Source organism: Takifugu flavidus, chromosome 10 (assembly GCF_003711565.1).
Source record: "Takifugu flavidus isolate HTHZ2018 chromosome 10, ASM371156v2, whole genome shotgun sequence".
In the NCBI taxonomy this organism is placed as follows: domain Eukaryota; kingdom Metazoa; phylum Chordata; class Actinopteri; order Tetraodontiformes; family Tetraodontidae; genus Takifugu; species Takifugu flavidus.
This window is the reverse complement of record NC_079529.1, coordinates 310,445-327,150: the sequence shown is the minus strand read 5'-3', so window position 1 is coordinate 327,150 and position 16,706 is coordinate 310,445. Positions and strand designations below refer to the sequence as shown.

Genomic DNA, 16,706 nt, shown 5'->3' with positions numbered 1-16,706 from the left:
GGTAATCATCAATCTCAATTCAGCACACAAGAAAAAGGGACCGAAGGTCTGATTTGAGCGGTCAGGTGTGGCTGAGAAACGTGTCAACTTCTTGGACCGCGAGCGCGCGTGAAGCAGCACTGACTGACTCTCGTTAGCAAAATAATTATCACATGTCACTTTGCTCATATTTCCTGGCCGCCTGTCCATTAATCGAATTTCATAGCATCTTTTATAACCATGTTTTTGTTAAGACCTGATTGCTGGTTCTCGGGTCGCTGAATCATCTCCAAACCTGTTGTGACCCCAGCTGTGACCTTCCGTCATTACTGGGACCAGACGGCGCCGTTTGGGAATAAACAAGAACGCAAATGAGACTCGGCCGCTTTGATTTTGTTTTCATAGGATTAATGCAAGACTTGGCGTTGGTCAGCAGAAATCTGTTCATTTACCCACCAACATCATCTAAATTGAAATGAGTTGGTTGCATAAAATGAGTAAATAAAGAAGTGAAAATAGACCAATAATCGCCGTCTTAATTTTAGCACCTTGATTGTCTGATTAAGTGCAGAGAGATTCCGTTATGAAATGTTCTGAGACGTTTTCTGATATCCAGAAGATATCTGTCGATCTCATTTGGCATGGAAATATTGAGTGCACGTTGTGTAAGTAATGATTAATACGCTGATAATCAGCTAATCAGCCACCTGCCACGGTTACAAATTCTCATCCTCATTTTCAGGACCTGACCACATTTATTCATTTCTTTATTTTGGGCGATCAACATTTTAAAAAGTTCGAGTTTTAAAAATAGCAGCTCTGCAGTGTGTGTGTGTGTGTGTGTGTGTGTGTGTGTGTGTGTGTGTGTCAGATGGTTGTACGATAGTTTCATCTCAGCTAAAAGGACAACAACACAAACAGTTTTTTATTGCATCATTTATTCATGAGGATTACTCAGCGTTAAACTGGGGGGGGGGGGGGGGTGACGTCCCACAAGGTTGAACACAAACCACAGGTGTTGTAACATTACGTGTTATATTCTGAATTCCGACGGATCCTATTAAATTCCCCAAAAGTCCATTTCAAATGCGTCCGTGTCTGATGGGCTGCCTGTGTGCAGCAGGGCTCTGCAAAGGTTTCAGTACAGTAAAAGAGGGAGAGGGGGAGTGAGAGAGAGAACAGCCTAATATTAATAGCCATACTGACAGTAAGTGTTGGGTTTAGCACTCCGTGTTCAACTGAGTACAAGGGGAAGTCGGGAGGGGAAGTGAGAAAAGGCACAGCATCTTGATATACTGTCCCACCACTGTATTACTGACCACATTAGCCTCCACGCTACTGTCTGCAGGCCATTTTAACCCATGAATCAATACACACCTTCCTCTGCTGTCCCACACGCAGCGCCAGAGGCTGCACCTCACTGATCTGCACACGACAGCAGCTTTATGATCCTCTTTGACTTGGGCCGATGCTCGTACAGATAACGACGTCTGCCAGTTCAGAACGTGAGCGGAGTGAGAGCAGGAGGACGCTGGCGTGCCGATTTGACACTTTTCGCCACACATTGAGCAAGAGTGGAAGTTCGAGCCTCGCTGTAGGGTGCCAAAACAGGCAGAGTTTATGCTGGACAAACACAAGCCGAGGCCACAAATAGATCAACCAGACGCTTAGGCTTTTTCGGGGACGATCTGTGGTCACTCTGCTGCCTCCGGGACCTCAGATTGTCGCAGCAGCGCAGCTTCTCTATCTGATCACCACTATCCTCTGAGCATCTGTCCACACATCTGTATATATGAAACACATGTGCATTCAGATAGGGTGTGGCTATTTACGCCTCCTTGTCTCAATAATGACCCCTCTGAGCTGACAATTGGGTTATTTAAGGCGTCAGTGAGCAGGTCTGTGTGTCTCTGCTGCCCCCTGATGGTGGGAGGCAGCCCCAACCAGGAGCACCCAGGTTTGGCCAAAACTTCAATTCAGTGTTTTTGTGGCACAATAAAAAGACAGTGAGAGAGGAAGGAGGGAGTCGGGTTCAGTGTCTGTGTTCTCTTCTGAAAATACTGGACAAAGGGCGGATGGTGCTGCTCGAGCGGAGAGCTGGAGGACAGAGAGAAAAGGAGGGAGTTGATTATGCAGGTGGCAGATATAATTAGTTGGTCGTTGGGCGGATTTGCATGTTTTCACAAAAGGGAAGTAGCTATGCATGCATGCCTGCGTGCCTGCGTGCGTGCGTGCGTGTGTGTGTGCGTGCGTGCGTGTGTGTGCGTGCGTGTGTGTGTGCGTGTGTATGTGTGTGATTAACCCTAACCCCACAATATGAAAAAGAAAGTTTTAGAAGAACACAACAAAAAGTCCTGCACAGTTTGTGGTTTCAGATGGATAAAACACACACGTGCATACAGAAAAGCACACACACACACACACACACACACAGACGCACATAAGCACGCATCTTTACTCTTCTTTCACATCACAATGCAGAAAAAACACACTCCCAAATCCAGACTGACTTAATTTCTCCCTCTCTCTCTCTTTCTCTCTCTGTAACACACACACACACACACACACACACACACACACACACACACACACACACGCACACACACACACACACACACATGCACGTGTGCCAAAATACCTGATCCTTTCATCTCTTGGAACGCTTCCTTCGCCCTGACTGGCTGTGGGACTGTCCCAGTATCAACCAGGAAGCACTGCGGTCTTTAAATGAATGACACATGACACGAGACATTTTCATGCTCAATGACTCCCACGTGGCCACAAGTTAAATTTAGAAGTCAATGCCTTTGGTCAGCCCACTCTTCTGCTCAACCACCGGTTGGAAAGAATGAACGAAGATGTGCTGGATGCAGCTCATGAATGATTCCACCATGTTGGCCCAGTCAGCAACCTGAAAACGCTCCAGCCCGACTTGTGTTAGATCAACACCCCGGCCGCACTCTTTCCCCGCTCGTCATCAAGATTGTGATCAGCGCCACTCTCTAGACTCTCTGCACCTTGCCTCTGACACACACTTGAGCTGACGTGTTTTTGTGTTTTTCCTTTTGCAGATATCAGGATGTCAAAGTCAGCAGAGATGGAGAAAACAGGGGCGAACTCCCCGTTGGAGGGCGCAGGTAAGACGTGCACGAGCCGGGGTCTCATTTTTAAGACATCAGATCGCACGTGACACATAAGCTCATGTGTTTATTCAAGTCGGATCAGTTTCTCACTTTTTCCTCTTCCTCCTACGCAGATTCAGAGCGGAATGGACCTGAATCAAATCACCAGGTGGGTCTGCTGAACACAACAGCTTTACCCTCCCTGGCGGATCAGATGCCGCTTCTCCGTTAGCTGCTAATTTGCTGGTTCCCTTTCACACATGGTGGTTAAAAGTGTGGGACCAAATATATCGGACGGACTTTATGGTCCGCAGGATCTTGGTAGCGTTTGATGATTTTATCCAACGTTTGTGTTGAACTGTGCACAGTTGGCAGACGACATCGTGTAAAGTGTGTTTTCAGTTTAATCTTTAATTAAAATGTTTTTCCTCTGCTGTAGGTTCAGGCAATGAAACTCAGCCCCTTTCCTCTGTCACCAAACCTGAACAGCAGCAACAAGGTGAACATGTGATCATTATTGTGTGTGTCTGTGTGTGTGTGTGTTACTGAACTGCCCGTGCATGTCTCTGCATATGTCTGGGCTTTTGTGTCAAAAACATAACACAATAGGTTTATTGACAGTATAGCTGCCTCAGCTTTGCATTCAATTCTGTTCATTCAGTCGCTCTTTTGTGGCGCTCAAAGTTGAGGTCCACCGTGTGTCGACTCTCCGCCCGGACTCGAATGTAAACAGACCTGCTGAGAGGATGGTGGCACTCTCCCACCACAAAGCCTGCTGAAAGAGGCCATAATGCCGTTACACATCCCCCAAAACATAAACTCTTTATTTGCATACCGCACAAGCTATGCAAAGGAGTGAGGCGGTATAAACCCGCCGGGTCCTGGGAAGATGAGCATCCTTTTGAGCAGCGTCCTCGGCACACACACGACGGCATTTTGTGCGAGCGGTTATAAATTGAAATTACGATCAAATTTGAATGTCCAACGGTTCCGATCATGGTCTTAAGCGTCCAGGTAAGCTTCCACGCTAGTGCTGACCTCTCCACGCTCCTCCCCTCCGTCTCTTAGTGCTTTAGCTTTTCTCAATCTTTCTGGCACAGTTCTGTTTGAAGGGTGTGTTCTTTAGACACACACACACACACACACACACACATGCCCATTTCTTTCTCTCTTTTTTTAAATTCCTACTGTTTTGGACAGAATAAGATGGAGGAATGTGGTGAGATGTCCCCATCCCTTCCTCTGTCTCACGGACCGACCCCTTCACAGACAGCGCTGCAGCACACACAGCTCATGCTAACCAGCTCCCAGCTAGCAGGGGTATGACAGACTCCTGTTATGTGCAACGATCACACCGTTTCGCTTGGCTTTTATCTGCTCGCGGCTCCTGCGTTTCATGCCTTTCTTTCTCTCCTTTCTACCTCTTCCCCTCTGCTGTCTCCTCCGACTTGTTTTTTTTGTCAGTTGACGGCTTTGTTGCCGGCGCAGCAGCAGCTGCTGCTGCAGCAGGCTCAGGCGCAGCTCCTGGCTGCGGCCGTGCAGCAGTCGAACGCAGCCCACGCCGCTCACGCCGCCCATGCAGCTGCCCAAGCCAATCAGCAAGCTCAGGCCGCTGCAGCAACAAACCATCACGCCCAGCAGCAGCAGCAGCAGCAGCAGCAGGGGGGGCAGACAGGGCAGCAGGCCCAGTCGCAGGCCCAAGGACAGGGACACAACGCGCAGGAACAGAAGACCCAAAGTGTCCCTGTCCCGCCGCCGCCGCCGCAGCTTACGCTCTCGCAGCCGATTCAGCTCACTGCCCAGGTACTGAGAACCAATCAGATCCATTTCCTGATGAGTAACTTCATTGAGAGAACAGCCATGGAACAGTTCTTCTTGCATGTCAACAGGTTTCGTGATTCAGAGTTTCCACCTTGCATGAGTACAGTTTGAATGAGTTTTGCCTCCTACTTTCAAATCCTCTCCTCCCTCCTGAGCCCCGTGTCGGTGGTTGAGTTCGGCCTTATTCTGCTCTGCCTGTCTTCTTTTATCGGAACAGGACATTCAACAGTTGCTGCAGCTCCAGCAGCTGGTGCTGGTGCCTGGTCACCCGCTACCATCTCCTGCCCAGTTCCTCCTCCCACAGGCACAGCAGGGCCAGCAAGGTGGGGCCATTCCCGCCACAGACCTTTCCCGAACGTTCAGGATGTGGCTGATTTCATTCAGACAATTTTGGTTTGGTTTTTCAGGACTCCTCTCAACACCAAATCTTATTCCGCTACCTCAGCAAAACCAGGGGAGCCTGCTGTCGGCTCCTGGCAGAATGGGACTCCAATCACAGGTATGGAGGAAACTTATTATTCGCTGAGTGGAAAACGAGAAACTCTCTGCCGCCCTTTCATCTCTGTTTTCCGCTGCCTTCTCGCTTTCATTTCCGCACTGTCGTGCGTGCGGCAGCGAGACAAGAGCGCGGAGGTGAGCAGCGGTGGCGGCATGACGACGGTGTCCACGGTGACTTCGCACCCGGAGGAACCCAGTGACCTGGAGGAGCTGGAACAGTTTGCCCGCACTTTCAAACAGAGACGCATCAAACTGGGCTTCACGCAGGTGGGCAGAGGCTCCCATGAGCTTGTGGCATTTGCACTGAGTCTTTGGCGCGCCGCCTTTGCTAAATCTGTACTTCTCCACCAGGGAGACGTAGGCTTGGCTATGGGAAAGCTGTACGGCAACGATTTCAGTCAGACTACAATCTCCCGTTTTGAAGCCCTCAACCTGAGCTTTAAGAACATGTGCAAGTTAAAGCCACTGCTGGAGAAGTGGCTCAACGATGCAGGTCGGCGCTCATCAGCATCACAGCTGTAGATCCAGCGATGTTAAGAAACGTCTGCTGGAATGATTAACGGTGGATGCTCTCCTCCTGCAGAGACCATGTCTATAGACAGCACCCTGCCAAGCCCCAGCTCTCTGTCCTCGCCCACTTTAGGCTTCGATGGGATTCCCGGTCGCCGCAGAAAGAAGAGAACCAGCATTGAAACGAATGTACGTGTGGCCCTGGAACGCGCTTTCATGACGGTAAGCGGGTCACCTTCACTCTTCGCCGCATCCGCGCCCGAAGCGCGAGGCTGCTGGGAGACCTGAGTTCCCGTCCTGTCCAGCAGAACCAGAAGCCTACCTCAGAGGAGATCATGCTGATCGCCGAGCAGCTCAACATGGAGAAGGAGGTGATCCGGGTCTGGTTCTGCAACCGCCGGCAGAAAGAGAAACGCATCAATCCCAGCAGTGCCACCCCTCCCCTTCCCAGCCAGCCCCCGTCTGCCCCGGCAACGCACAAGCCCCCCTGCTACAGCCCCCACATGGTAAATGTCTATTGGCACGAGTGTGTAAAACAATGAATGATTAACAGATTTCTGGGCAGCGCCTGATTTCCGTTTAACTGACAATCAAAACTCCTCCTCTGGCAGATGTCCAGTCAGCTGCCGCAGGCCGTGACCAGTCTGAGCAGCACAACAGCCACCACCATGTCCTCCGTCTGCCCCCTGACTTCCAGCCTGGCCTCCACCCACCCCTCCCTCAGCTCTGCCCCGTCCCCGGTGACTCCCCCCCCTCCTCCCCGCAGCACGGCCAGCCCAGCCACCCCCAGCCACAGCGCGCTCAGCCTCAACACGGGGTAAGACAGGGCGCCACGGCGCTCCTCTAGAGCCTCCTCTAAAGCTCCGCAGGTGTTCCTGATGATGATGATGATGATGATGATGATGATGATGATGATGATGATGATGCACACATGCAAAACAAAAGAAATCAAAGGAAAAAACTAAGGCATCGTTTAAGTTAATGAAGGGAACGCTGCATTTCGTGCATTATTCTAATGTCATGTTTCACGTTAGCCACTGGTCAGATTCAAGTGACGCGTTAAGGCGAAGCTTTTCAGCGCACGTGCACAGTGCTCGTTTCACCTGCAGTTTGGAGTAAACGGCTGATACGCACGCACGCGTCGACCGCTTGTGCTCGCACGCACACACACTGTCGCGCCAACATGCAAACGGGAACCACAGCTTCCACTGTGCAGCGGTGCTCTATAACCCTGTGTGTGTCTGTGTGTGTGGTTTTTGTGTTCACAGCTTATGGCGCATGGGTAAAAAGAACGGTGACGTGTCTAACTACATCACCGATTTTGCTGCAAACTTGAGGTGAATACGACAGCGACACGCCTGTTACTGCAGAAAGCACCACACTGATTCTCTGCTGGATTTGATCACGCAGTAAATGTGTAATTAATGTTGCCTGTGGCGTTCATGACGCCCTCTCTCTTGTCTCCACGTCTGCAGCCAACTGCTCCTCTAGATGCTGTGTGTCCAGAGCTGAATTTGTCCTCTGCTTGTCCTTGCTGCTAAACCTGCTTTTTTCTCACCTTTTCCCCTCCGCATGTCTGTGTTCCTATGTGTGCTTGCACATGTATGGTGTGGCCTGTGTGTGTGTGTGTGTGCGTGCGTGTGTGTGAAACAACAGGAACACTGTGATGGGAGTTAACACAGGGATGAGCCAAGCCCTCCTCGGTAACAATCCCCTGGCCACCATCCAAGGTGTGTGAGAGAGAAAGACGCAGCGTAATCGGTTTATTTATTTCAGGAGAGAACAAAGATAAAACCACTGACGAGGGGAGGATAATTAGCGGCCGTTCTGAGGTGGATTTTGAGCTTTTGTTGAGTCTGACACCTTTAACGAGGGTCACAATAATGCATAAAACATGAGCCCTCCCACCTCCACGAGACTTTTTCAGACAGCGAGTGACCCTCAAGAGACCGTCAGAGCTGTTTTTGAACCTGTGTGGGCGGGGGTGTGAGAGGGAGGTGTGAGATGACGATGAAGACGACGACACCGACGATGATGCTGATGATGATGAGTCACATTTAGGGGTCTGGGTTACTACTCATTTGTTTCCATCTATTAATCCATCCCATCAAGTGTGTGTGACTGATCATACATATCTGTAGAGGTGGTCATGGGAAGTGTGTGTGTGTGTGTGTGTGCGTGTGTGTGTGTGGTGTCTCAGTTCATCTCTTAACATCGTTAATTCCAAAACTGACTAAAATGTCTTTGCAATTCTTGCCTCTAACACTTTCTGGGATCTGAAATTTATGTGGAGCAGATATGCAGCAAAATACACAAGAGTCACAAGAGCTGCACACACACACACACACACACACACACACACACACACACACACACACACATCGATCTCCAAGGAGCCTGAAATAACCTCATCAAATGTAGCCTCGGCCGACCACATAATCCATCGCCGCCTCGGGCGTTTGGGGCTCTTAATGTTTTGGTTTGTTTTCAATGATAGAAATTCTGTTCCCAAGTGATCACAAATATCATTAAATGGCGCTCGTGCGTCACCCCCCCCCCCCCCCCCCCATGGGCACAAAAGAAGCCCCACGTGAAGCGCGAGCCAGGGCAGTCATCAGCATGTTTCCGTGACAACAAACCACTCGCGCTACCTGTTGCGGTGCCTCGTGTGAGATGGGATTTAATTTTAGTCCTTTTCTCTCGTCACACATCACGTGCACGCTCCTCCGTGCGTGTTCGGGGATGACAAAGAGCTCCTGACTGTTTCCTTTTCTGCACTTTGATGTTTTTCTGAAGCTGAACATTGAAATATCTTGTTTTTTCCTCTCAGCCCTAGCAGCCAGTGGTGGCCAGCTGCCTCTTTCCAGTCTTGAAGGTGGCAGTAAGGTCATGCTGGGGGCCTCTGGAGGCCAGGGAGGGGGTCTCCCTTCCTCCCTCTTCCTCAACCACCCAGCCCTCCTCCACATGGGCCAGAACCCCGGTGCCGGACTGATCAGCGCCGCCGTTGCCAAAGCCTCCCAGTCGTCACCTTTCCCCTCGGCCAGCAGCATCAGCCCCACTCTTTGCTCCCCCTCCCCTTGCTCAAGTCCCGCCTCTTCCTGCTCCTCCAGCGAAATGGCACACAGCCCGCCGTCCCTGGGCGGAGCTAAGATCGAGTGACCACACCCACCACAGGCCAATCAAAGAGGAGGGAGATGGAGCAAACGGTCAACCTCACCTTTCACACCAAAGCTATCTCTTACTCTGTCCTGCGCTCTTCTTCTGCTTGTTGGTTGGTTTTTTCCACAGATGCTCTCTCTCTCTTTCTCTCCCGCTCTTTCGATGCCAAAAATACACAGAATGAAAGAGGAGAGAGGGAGGGAAAGATGTGGGAAAAAAGAGGAGAAGGCCAGAAAGAGGAAGACTGAAACCAAAAATCTTTATCTCTCAGACCTGGAGGAGGCAGCGTGGAACTTTTTTTTGTCCTGTGTGACGTCGACACGGTTTCTCTCCAGTCTGAAGCAAAGCAAACCCAGAGAGGGGAGATGGAAGAGGTGCATGTCGCCGAGCATAAACCAAAAATGATCAAATGTGACTTTAAACTCTGACTAAAGGAATGGCGGCTCAAAGACGGCGGAGGACGGAGCTTTTTTTTTTTCTTTGACTCTTTTCTCGAGAAGCTGCGGGTCTGAAGGAAAAGAAGGAAAAGTTTAAACCAAAAATGTACCTGAGGACGAGGCAGAGGAGGAATACACAATGACAAAAAAAGACAACATACCAAAATCCCAAATACCAAAAATACGGAGAGAAAAGCTTTATTCAAAGGACGTGTATATACTGAAGCTATCCAGGACCAGGACCCTCTCTCTCTCACACACCCACACACCCACACACACACACACACACACACACACACACACACACACACACGCCATCCATCCATCCATCCATCCTGTGTTGCCATCTTGTCCGAGTGTCTCGCGGCCGATGTTTTGGTGGAGAATGTTGCTGGATGATGGTCATCTCTGGGCTCTTTACCTACCTCTGCTTCGAGTTTAGAAGAGCTTCCCTCTTCCCGACACTCTGCCGTCTTCACAGCCGTCGCTTTTTTACACGTTATTTATTAGCCTCCTTTCGCGGCCACCTCTTATTTATTGTGACCGTCTCCTCAGCGTCATCATCATTATCGCCATCTTGGTCATTCTTATGTTGCCGTTTTGTCGCCCGTGCGTGCTTGTTGCCAAAAATGTGGCTTTATCCAGAAACGGGGAGGACGAGGGCGGAACAGGAGCGTTTCCGGCCTCTTCAAGTGCCACAGATCCCAGCACGCGTGAGCGGTGTGTGGATTCATTAACGAAGCCCTTAAAGTGTCCTGTAGGAAGGAGTCGATGGTGTTGGGTAGATATGAAAGAGGCCACTGGTCGAATTTGTGTGCTAAGAACTGAAGGACAATAAAGCCAAAGTTAGTCGCAGCTGGTTCCGGACGCTCCGGGCCTCTTCACACGTGTGTGTTCTTTGTTTCTGCCATCGTTTTCACCATCATTTTCCACCTCAGACGGACATTAAAGCTCAAATGGAAACCAAAGCATTCTCCGGGCCGACTCCGGCTCGGGTTCAAGAGCTTCGGCCGAGACGTTCCGACACAATAAAGACACAGATGGAGACAGAAGGAGCAGATTCTGTCGCCACGAGCCTCTGGGCGGAACCGCCTTCACCTGGCCCGTCCAAGAAAGCCCCCCGGGGAAGCTTTATTTATGGGACCGCTCCTTACACCCACACCCCGAGGAAGACGGGTGCAGCCGGACGGGCAAACGAGGGACGAGAGACGACAGCAGGCATCACACGTTCTCCAAAAGGATACCAAAAATAAACCAAACCAAAAAACCCAACACAAGAAACAACCAAACCAAAAAAACCAAATGTGGCTGGAGGGAGGAGGGAGGGGGGGGGCGTGAGAGAAGAAGGAAAGCTGTTGCATCTCTCCATCCGTCTTTTAGCTTTAGGCCTGTAACGTGGCCCCCCCACTCTGAAACTGTAGCATGGATGGAGGGATGGATGGACGAGCAGGGGCGCCTCCCCCCCCCCCCCCCCCCCCCCCCCCCCTCCAGCTCTGGTCCTGGATGGAGCGAAACGCAAATGACCTCACTGAACTTAAATCTTCTAAAAGATCTGTTTTTATATTTCTGTTGGTTGGTTCTGATTGTTTTATCTCTGCTGTGCCGTTTTCTGTACTGTACTTTAGTGCTTACTACTCATTTGGAATAACGTACTCGCTTACTTATTACAAGAGCTCCTTATTTTTTTCGTAGTCGTGCTAGAGATTTTTATCAGGTGGTTGGAAAAAATACTGTGAAAATTTAGCTTCCAGATTTTTATTATTAGAGAAGAACCCGAACAAAAGACACTCGAAAAGCCAAAAACCAAGAGGTGAAAAGAAACCCAAAATGAGAAAAACACCCCAAACCAAATAGGGAAGCAAACCAAACCGAGAGGAAGAGGAGCCGCCGCCCGCCTGGGCCGCAGCGTGCGTGAGCGCGCACGAGCGCCGACACTTCCCAAGAATATTTGGTTTGATCCCGAAAGGGTCGAGAATCCCGCCACCAACCACCCGTCGCTGTGGGATGGGCAGCAGGACGGTGAGACTTTATCTCCACACTGACTCGTAGACGGAATGTATCTATTAGTGCTTCTATAGATTTTGTAGAAACCAAAAAAAGTCTATGTTCTACTGCTTACTTATCGCTAATGTATGAAAAAGAGGAAAAAAAAACGTACAAAAAAATACTTTGAGGAACAAGAAAAACATCCTAAAAAAATGATGATAATAACTTGAGTTTAGACCAAAAATTATCTACTATCTCTCTCTGGACTTTTGCTTTATTTCTCCTGATTAAGAGGATTTAGACTTTTGATTGTACTATTTATTCAGGGTACGGTTGATTAATCTGCGCCTTTTTTTATTATTATTTCTCGCTATTTATTGGGTAATTTATTTCTTGGGGTGCTTTTTTCATATTCTGGGATGTATTTTTGATGTTTGTTTGCTTTGCTTTCTGCCTCCTGCTTAAGTTCGAACGTCTTTAAACCAAATAATACAGGAAATGCAACCACCTGTCCGGTCAGGATTCCATAAGAGAATATTCCCATTTTCTTGTCCTCGCCGGCACAGAATGAGTGGCGGCGCTGTGCGGACAAACACCTCCTCCCTCGAGGTGTCGCACCTACAGACATGCAGATCCTTCTAACGAGGTGTGAAGCGACAGTAGGTTCCTCTAACCAAGCAATTCCTGAGCGAGGTGTCGTCTGAGCCCAGCGCTGCGACTCGCTGAAAGCTTTACAGCTACACAACCAAAAAAAGAACTCCACGGAAGCAACAGGCTCAAGTTAGCTGAAGGGGGAAGGACGGAAGGGGGCCCATTTTGGGCTCCAACCTGTGAATCACCTCCGGACGTCCTGCCGTCTCTTTTCAGGTTCACCTGTATCTCTTTTGGTTTCCCGCTTTCTCCGTTTAGACTTTTTCATCGTCCGCTGAAGGATGTAAAAGAGAGATAGTTCATCATATACCTCATGTTCTTTGATGATAAACCAAATAGATGAAGACTTTGAATCTGGGGTTCGAGCGAGGACCAGGGAGCTGGGCGGGCGTGTGTGTGTGCGTGCGCGCGCGCGTGGATGGTGCGTGCACGGCTCGGAGCGGGCGCGGCAAAGCTAGTTTAAAGCTAATCAAGCTAATGGAGCTAAAGAAGAGATTCAGATCGTGGAGAAGATTGCAGGGATCGAGAAGATTAAACTGGCCATACTGGTTCATGCTCCGGCGCACGTGCACGTGCACACACATCCCGCCCCCCTTGAAAACGCCCCCTGCTGCCTGTGTCGAGCTTTAGCCGCGGCCCTCCTTCGCATCTGCCCTTCACGGCCTCTTCCACACACGTCCAGGCGGCGCGCCTCCCGGCACCTTTGGTCACCAGGGTCACCGAGCACCCTCGCTGTTGTTGTGATGGGGGGGGGCTATTGTCCGGTTGGTGTCCACGCTCTGTTATCAGGGAGGGGGCAGTGACTGGCTGAGACCGGGGCTGCTAGATGTCACACGCACACATCTTTCACCCATCTCGTGTGTGTGTGAGGACACGCTGGAAGATGGAGGATAGCGTGGCGCTACCCGCTCAGCGGTGACCTCAGGGGGGGAAGGGCTTCAGCTCCCGTGGGGGGGGATACCCCCTAAGTGAATGATACCAAAGTCAAACCCTCCCATGGGACCAGGGAGCCCTTTAAGACTGAGGTGCAGCTGAGTGGTCGTGAGAAACGCCACTTTTCACGTCTGTGTCTCTGTGTTTCTCTGCACCTTTACGGCACAACTCCAGATCAGAACAGAGCAATTTGGAAACTAACCGTCGTTTAAATCTTTTTATCAGGTTTGGCCCATCGTTGGCGACCGCGGTGTCCTCTTTCAGAAACCATCTTCTCGAACCTCTCAGCCAAAAATTATGTTTCACTTCTGAAAGTTACAACTCGTTTTACGACTCGTAAATTGTGATTATTTTTGGTTAGGAATCTATTTTAATGTAGTCAGTGACTATGAAAAATACAGAATATAAAGAGTTTAATTAGCAGATTTTATTTGTTGGTTTGACAAGACAAAACCAGAGTTTTTAAGGCTCTTTTTCACTATTTGACTAAATGTGCTTCTTCACCTAAAGACGGACGAGGCGTCGCTGTTAGCGTGGAGCCAGAAAGGGCAACGTAGAGCCGTCAGTTGGAGTTCCTGTTTCACTTTTAATCACGCAAAGTATGACTTTTTTTTTTTTAAAAGCCACCTAAAATGACAGAAAAGTATGAAGTGAAGTGTAAGTGCCACGAGGGATGCGGAGACGCCGGGATCACGCCTCTCTAAAGGTGCTCTCACACCCTCTGCTGCTCAGCAACACCCGGAAAAATGAATCGCAGCCCAGTTAAAAGAGATGTGAAGGTTGGAGAAACACAGTGAGCAAGACACCAGACGCAGGGCTGCTTCCTGCTCCTGCTCCTCCTCTCGTCCCACCACACACACACACACACACACACACACACACACACACACACACACTCTCTCTCTCTCTCCTTCACCCCTTTTCTTCTCTCTCTGCAATACAGCTTTAGTCCAAAGGTTTCTCCAGCAACACAACAACGCGAGTCAGACGTTAAAGACTAAAACCAAAGATCTCTAACATGACTTTTCTCTTCAACACAACGCCTCCACGACACCCCCCCCCCACCCCCGCCCCCTCCATCCTTTCCCATCTGATCTCCCACAACCCCTCCGTCACCTAGCGAGCCGGTCTGTGAAGCATTGACCTCAGCTATCCAAAGGGGAATAATAATAATGGTGATAATTCAAATGATGATGAAATGTATATTTTTAAGTATTTGTCATTGGAAAAAAAAACAACAACTTTAGCTTCTCATAATTATGATGCTCATGATGATGACAGCGATGGTGATGATAATGATGATGATTCTCTTGGTATCTTTGTAGCTGTTCTGATCCTTCTTAAGTTCTTGTCTTTTCTGCTCGTGCTGCCAGAGTACTGCTTTACCCCCCCAAACCCTTTCATTTGTCTACTAACGTCTACCTGTCTGACCTTTACCCCCCCCCCCCCCGCGTGTGTGTGTAGACCTGTGTGTGCATGACTGTGTGACAGAACCTGGTTCTCTGCCGTCGCTCCTTTGCTGTTTGTCCCAGCATTGTTGGACAAACTGTTTGCCAAACTTCCTAATATACAAAGCTTTAATTCCTCCTGTTACAACGGTCAGCTTCTATTCATAAGTGTGTGTGTGTGTGTGTGTGTGTGTGTGTGTGTGTGTGTGTGTGTGTTTCTCTCAGTGTGTCTTCCATCCATCAAACCTGTTCCCCACACCTCCACCTTTCCAGGCCTCTATTTGCCTTTTTCTGTCACCCTTCTTCTCCCTTGTGGTAGCAAGTTAGCCTTTTAGTGTACTTATCTTGAAAACCAAAAAAGGAAGAAAAATAATTCTACTTGTTCATTGTACAGTGTTGTTCATTTTAAGTCATTTTTGTAACTGAAAGTGTTTCATTCATCCAAATAAAACAGGAAACAAAACTTTACACTTTATTCTCCTTCTGTATCTTGGGGTTTTTCGGTCTTATTTCGGTCCACCGACGCTAGGGGGCGCGACTGGACCAAAGATGATCCCGTCTGAGCCATAAAACAGGAGCTATAAACGGCTTTTGCTGCTTTGAAAATTAACAAAAGAGCTCTCTCGTGCATTTATTTATTTAAAAACGATAGTCATTTCGATGTTTGTGTGCAGTTTGTCTTTATACTAAAATCCTCTTGGTTCTTTGTGTTTAATCAGCCTCAAATTGTAAAACTAGGACGCAAAACTTTCACAGCCTCGAGAATATTTGCTCACATATGAATCGTGTAAACATGATTCGTGATCCCCACAAAACTGTGTGTGTGTGTGTGTGTGTGTGTGTTGTGTGTGTGTGTGTGTGTGTGTGTGTGTGTGTGGTCCCACCCAGCAGACTTGGGGCAAAAAAAAGAGAGATAATCTTCATCTGTCTCCTTTTTCCCGGCTGAGTCACAGGACATCTGCTAAATAACGAGCAGCACTGTAGAAACTTTGGCCTTCCAACCACAACGGGTGCGTGTCTGACTTGTTTGTCGTCTCTCTCCTCCTCCTCTTCCTCCTCCTCCTCCTCCTCCTCCACTCCTTTTAACCACCTCACTGTCAGCCTGTCTCCCTCTTTCTTGCGCCCCCCCGCTGGGTGGCCCAGTAGGTGGATGATTAGGTAGGATGCTGGAGAGTGTAAGTGTGACAGCTTTCAGACACCCACCTCTGCGCTGAGTCATGGATGGCGGCGGTGAGCATGTGATCTTATCACCAGGGTGACTTGGGAAGATCTGTGTAGCCACGTTGTTGCATCGCGACAACGTTTATTCGTTTTCAACCTGGAGCCATTTTAAGGGATAAATCCGTATGTTCAGTTTATCGCCTGATATCAGGCCAACCGCTACAATGCTACACGATAAACAGAGGTTTAATGAATAATCTGCAGTCCCCACAAACCCTTATCAACATGTAATAACACATTTGTGACAACAATATGTGTATGATAAAGATATTTATATTCTGCACCTATCTGTAATGTGCTAAACTATCACGTGCGCTGCCTAAACTGCCGCCTATTTAAACGTTCTTTCACCCTTTGAACAAACAGTTTTTTAATTGCAGAGACGTCGCCTCAAACACCTTCGATAGATGAAGAGTTGTTGCTATGAAACAGCCGTGAATTCAAACGTGGTTGGGCCACAGGAAGCGGACACAGCTGGCCACCATCATCGCTCTGGTGCTGGTCACCGCGTGTGTCTCCACACCACCGACCAACCGGGTCCGTAACTGGAGAAGCAGATATCTGGTTCGATGAGGAGTCAGTAGCTACTGACCTCAGGAGAACCCCAGCGAGGTGCATCCCCACAAGACCTGAGCCTGCTCCTGCACCTGAACACAGAGTGCCAGCTGTCAGATCAAGCAGTGTGTGTGTGTGTGTGTGTGTGTGTGTGTGTGTGTGTGTGTGTGTGTGTGCGTGTGTGTGTGTGTGTGTGTATTATGTATATTTGTGGTGCCAGTCATGAACTGCTACTAGACGGATCCTGTTTCTTTCTGTGGTAGTAGAGTGTGGTGTGTGTGTGTGTGTGTGGTGTGTGTGTGTGTGTGGTGTGTGTGTGTGTGTGTGGTGTGTGTGTGTGTGTGTGTGTCCTCACAACGTTAAAGGTGTTTGAGGGTTGAAAACAC

General features: G+C 49.2%; 1 protein-coding gene across 11 annotated transcripts in view; it reads left to right on the top strand.

Annotated features, from left to right (window-relative positions):
- The window catches only part of pou2f2a (POU class 2 homeobox 2a), a 36,929-nt gene extending 21,917 nt beyond the window's left edge, over nucleotides 1–15,012 (top strand). For 3 of the 11 annotated variants that reach the window (XM_057045911.1, XM_057045913.1, XM_057045914.1), the window contains exons 2-16: nucleotides 3,051–3,116; nucleotides 3,236–3,270; nucleotides 3,541–3,600; nucleotides 4,302–4,421; nucleotides 4,566–4,904; nucleotides 5,140–5,245; nucleotides 5,330–5,421; nucleotides 5,538–5,687; nucleotides 5,772–5,913; nucleotides 6,004–6,152; nucleotides 6,236–6,436; nucleotides 6,542–6,747; nucleotides 7,199–7,267; nucleotides 7,587–7,660; nucleotides 8,761–15,012. In XM_057045911.1, the coding sequence (XP_056901891.1) occupies nucleotides 3,051–3,116; nucleotides 3,236–3,270; nucleotides 3,541–3,600; nucleotides 4,302–4,421; nucleotides 4,566–4,904; nucleotides 5,140–5,245; nucleotides 5,330–5,421; nucleotides 5,538–5,687; nucleotides 5,772–5,913; nucleotides 6,004–6,152; nucleotides 6,236–6,436; nucleotides 6,542–6,747; nucleotides 7,199–7,267; nucleotides 7,587–7,660; nucleotides 8,761–9,089 (2,138 nt within the window). In that variant the 3' untranslated portion in view covers nucleotides 9,090–15,012. The remainder of the gene's footprint in view (nucleotides 1–3,050; nucleotides 3,117–3,235; nucleotides 3,271–3,540; nucleotides 3,601–4,301; nucleotides 4,422–4,565; nucleotides 4,905–5,139; nucleotides 5,246–5,329; nucleotides 5,422–5,537; nucleotides 5,688–5,771; nucleotides 5,914–6,003; nucleotides 6,153–6,235; nucleotides 6,437–6,541; nucleotides 6,748–7,198; nucleotides 7,268–7,586; nucleotides 7,661–8,760) is intronic. The other 8 variants (XM_057045916.1, XM_057045922.1, XM_057045919.1 and 5 more) reach the window with 6 other exon arrangements.
- The last annotated feature ends 1,694 nt before the right edge of the window (nucleotides 15,013–16,706 follow it).